This window comes from Acanthisitta chloris, unplaced genomic scaffold (genome assembly GCF_000695815.1).
Source record: "Acanthisitta chloris isolate BGI_N310 unplaced genomic scaffold, ASM69581v1 scaffold5677, whole genome shotgun sequence".
NCBI lineage: Eukaryota > Metazoa > Chordata > Aves > Passeriformes > Acanthisittidae > Acanthisitta > Acanthisitta chloris.
In genome coordinates, this window is record NW_008680802.1 from 4,369 (window position 1) to 6,999 (window position 2,631).

The window sequence follows — 2,631 nt, forward strand, 5'->3', positions numbered from 1 at the left end:
CCATCCATCCATTCCCTGTTTACACCAGCCTTAACATTTCCATTACAGTCCTCTGCACTGGAATCCACCTGCAAAAGCTGTGCTGGTTACTTGTGTGAAGAGCCAGCCATTGCTCTCCATGCCAGAAGAGAACACACATGTATAATCCTTTCCTGTTTATACTTTAAAAGAAGTTATAGAAATTGGTAGTAAATTTATGGCAATTTACAGTAATTCATGTCACCTAGAGCTCTTCTCCCTGACACTTGGGGCCTTCTCTTTTGCAGCCAATTGAATTTCAAGGCAGTTGTTAAGGTCCACTTCCAGCCTAGAGGTTTTTCAGGATTCCTCTTGGCAGGTGTCAGCAATTAGATGAAGATACTCTTTCTGCTCACCACAGCTCTATTCTTTTTCTCATTGCTACTCAAGAACAATATTAAGCAGTCTCAGAGTATTTGCATCTGTGTCTGCATGGCTCAGGAAACGAAAGAGGAGAAATTCCTCTTCTTCCAAGCAGTTGCATAAGCAGTTTCAGAGCAATGGGTGAGCATAATATTCCCTGTGAATACATCGTGTTTCTTCCATTGGATTGCTTTTAATTCCTACAAAGCCTTACTTTCCTGTTTCTGATGCATTCTGATCCATTGCAGTCACCTTGTGGTTTGTGTCTATTTAACAGATAAGCTCACCTGTCAGAGAAGGAGCTGATTGAAATAAAATTGCTTACGTGGCTGGATTTCTTCTTCTTTGGGGGTGGGGGAGGAGTAAGGGAGAAAAAAGATGGTTCTTGATTTTGATATCAGCAGATACAAGTAAGGAGCTATGTACCAGCTGCACATGTGGAATAGTGTTATCGAGGTCCCACACTTCATTACATGTATGACAAGAACTTCTATGCAGTGTAATGCAAACTTGAGAAAATTGCATAATCTTGTTCACAGCTTTAACAGTTTTTCTTTTTTAGGTATATTTTGGATAACCCACGTGTTGTTAAAGGGAGATCTGTTCTGGATCTTGGAAGTGGCTGTGGAGCAACAGCAATAGCAGCTGTGATGAGTGGTGCATCCCAAGTCCTCGCTAATGACATCGACCCGAGTAAGGTCTTTTCTCATCTCTTTGTAAGGATACTTAGTAATATTTAAAGCACCTTTAACACAGACCTTGCTTTGCTCCATTTGCGAGAAATTCAAGTTCCAAACAGAGTTCTAAAAATGCTGAAAAGAGGAATGGATTTTGCAGTATTAGAAGTTGGGTTGTACCAGCCTCTCCTGGACCAGTTGTTATCTGCACAGCTCCTTAACATGAACAAACAGCAAAGTTTCTGCCAAGTGTTACCTACACACCATCACAACTGGTCTGGAAGAGAACTCCAAGCCCTTCTCTCTAGGACCATGGCATTTTCCTATACTTTCATATTAGGGTCTAGATTTTGCCTTTTCCTCTAGATTTTGTTTTTCCATAATTGACTTATGAATTCAGTTTACTCCTAATTTAATTACTCATTGGTTAGGGAGGAAGTATATTCATAGATTAAGGCAGTTAGATATTCAGTTCTATGATTAGTTTCCATTGGTATCCATTCCAGGAATAGTTCTTCCCTGTGTCATGGTGTAATGAGGACAAAATTTCATCACTTTATGCCAGATTTTGGCCCATAATGAAAACCGTGAAACAGATTTGTTAACAAAAATATTTAAGAGATGAAATTGAAAGATGAGTCGAGTAAATTTGTAAGGGGCTGAATGGCAGAATCCTAAAATATAACTTTCATTTTTCTTTGACTTTCTTTCAGTCGCAGGAATGGCAATGATCCTGAACTGTGAACTGAACCACCTGAATCCCTTCCCCATCACCATTAAGAACATCATTAACTCAGAGGTTGGAAACTGGGACCTCATTGTTCTAGGAGATATGTTTTATGATGAACAGCTTGCTGATGGTCTGCACCACTGGCTGAGGAAGTGCATCAGGATACAGCAGACTGAGGTGCTGATCGGCGACCCTGGCAGGCATCAGTTTCTGAGCCACAGCATTCACAGTCAGTTGCACAAAGTTATAGAATATTCCCTTCCTGAGTATACTAGACAAGAAAACTATGGATTAACATCAAGTATCGTCTGGAGTTATCAGCCCTCAAATAGCTTAGAAGACTGTTGAGGCTTGGCTGTCTACGCAATTTTGTCTCACTGCGTTGGCTTTTTTTGCAAAAATGAAAATGGGAATTAAATAGGGAACATTACCTGAGATGTAAAGCAGATTACTGTACCTTCACTGAACTGATTTCAGTCATACTCACTGAGGCTTTTGCTCCATTTGAGGTGAAAGCTACATGCAAACTGCATTCAAAGGGGCCTGCCCTGAAGTGCAGACTCACAGACAAGTTATGTGTAAGAGTTTGCATGCTCAATGTTTTTTATGTGTATCTGTGTCTTGCTCTGTGACACTGCTGCGAAATGTTTTGGATGTCCAGCATACTGCTGTGGGGAAAGGGCCATGGCTGAAAGACTACTGCACTGCTTTCACAGACTTCTGCAGCTTGTTTACAGAGAAAATTATTGCTGTCCTTCAGAAAATTTTCCACTAGATTATTAGCTCATCATCTGCTCAACTTAAAGTGCCTTGCTCTTTTTTTCTGGGTATCTCTTCTGAATG

At 40.6% G+C, this 2,631-nt stretch overlaps 1 protein-coding gene across 1 annotated transcript in view; it reads left to right on the forward strand.

The window, feature by feature from the left end:
• METTL20 (methyltransferase like 20) overlaps positions 1-2,464 on the forward strand; it is a 4,837-nt gene extending 2,373 nt beyond the window's left edge. Inside the window, exons 2-3 of the mRNA XM_009077830.1 lie at positions 944-1,074; positions 1,772-2,464. Of these exons, the coding sequence (XP_009076078.1) occupies positions 944-1,074; positions 1,772-2,136 (496 nt within the window). The 3' untranslated portion in view covers positions 2,137-2,464. The remainder of the gene's footprint in view (positions 1-943; positions 1,075-1,771) is intronic.
• The last annotated feature ends 167 nt before the right edge of the window (positions 2,465-2,631 follow it).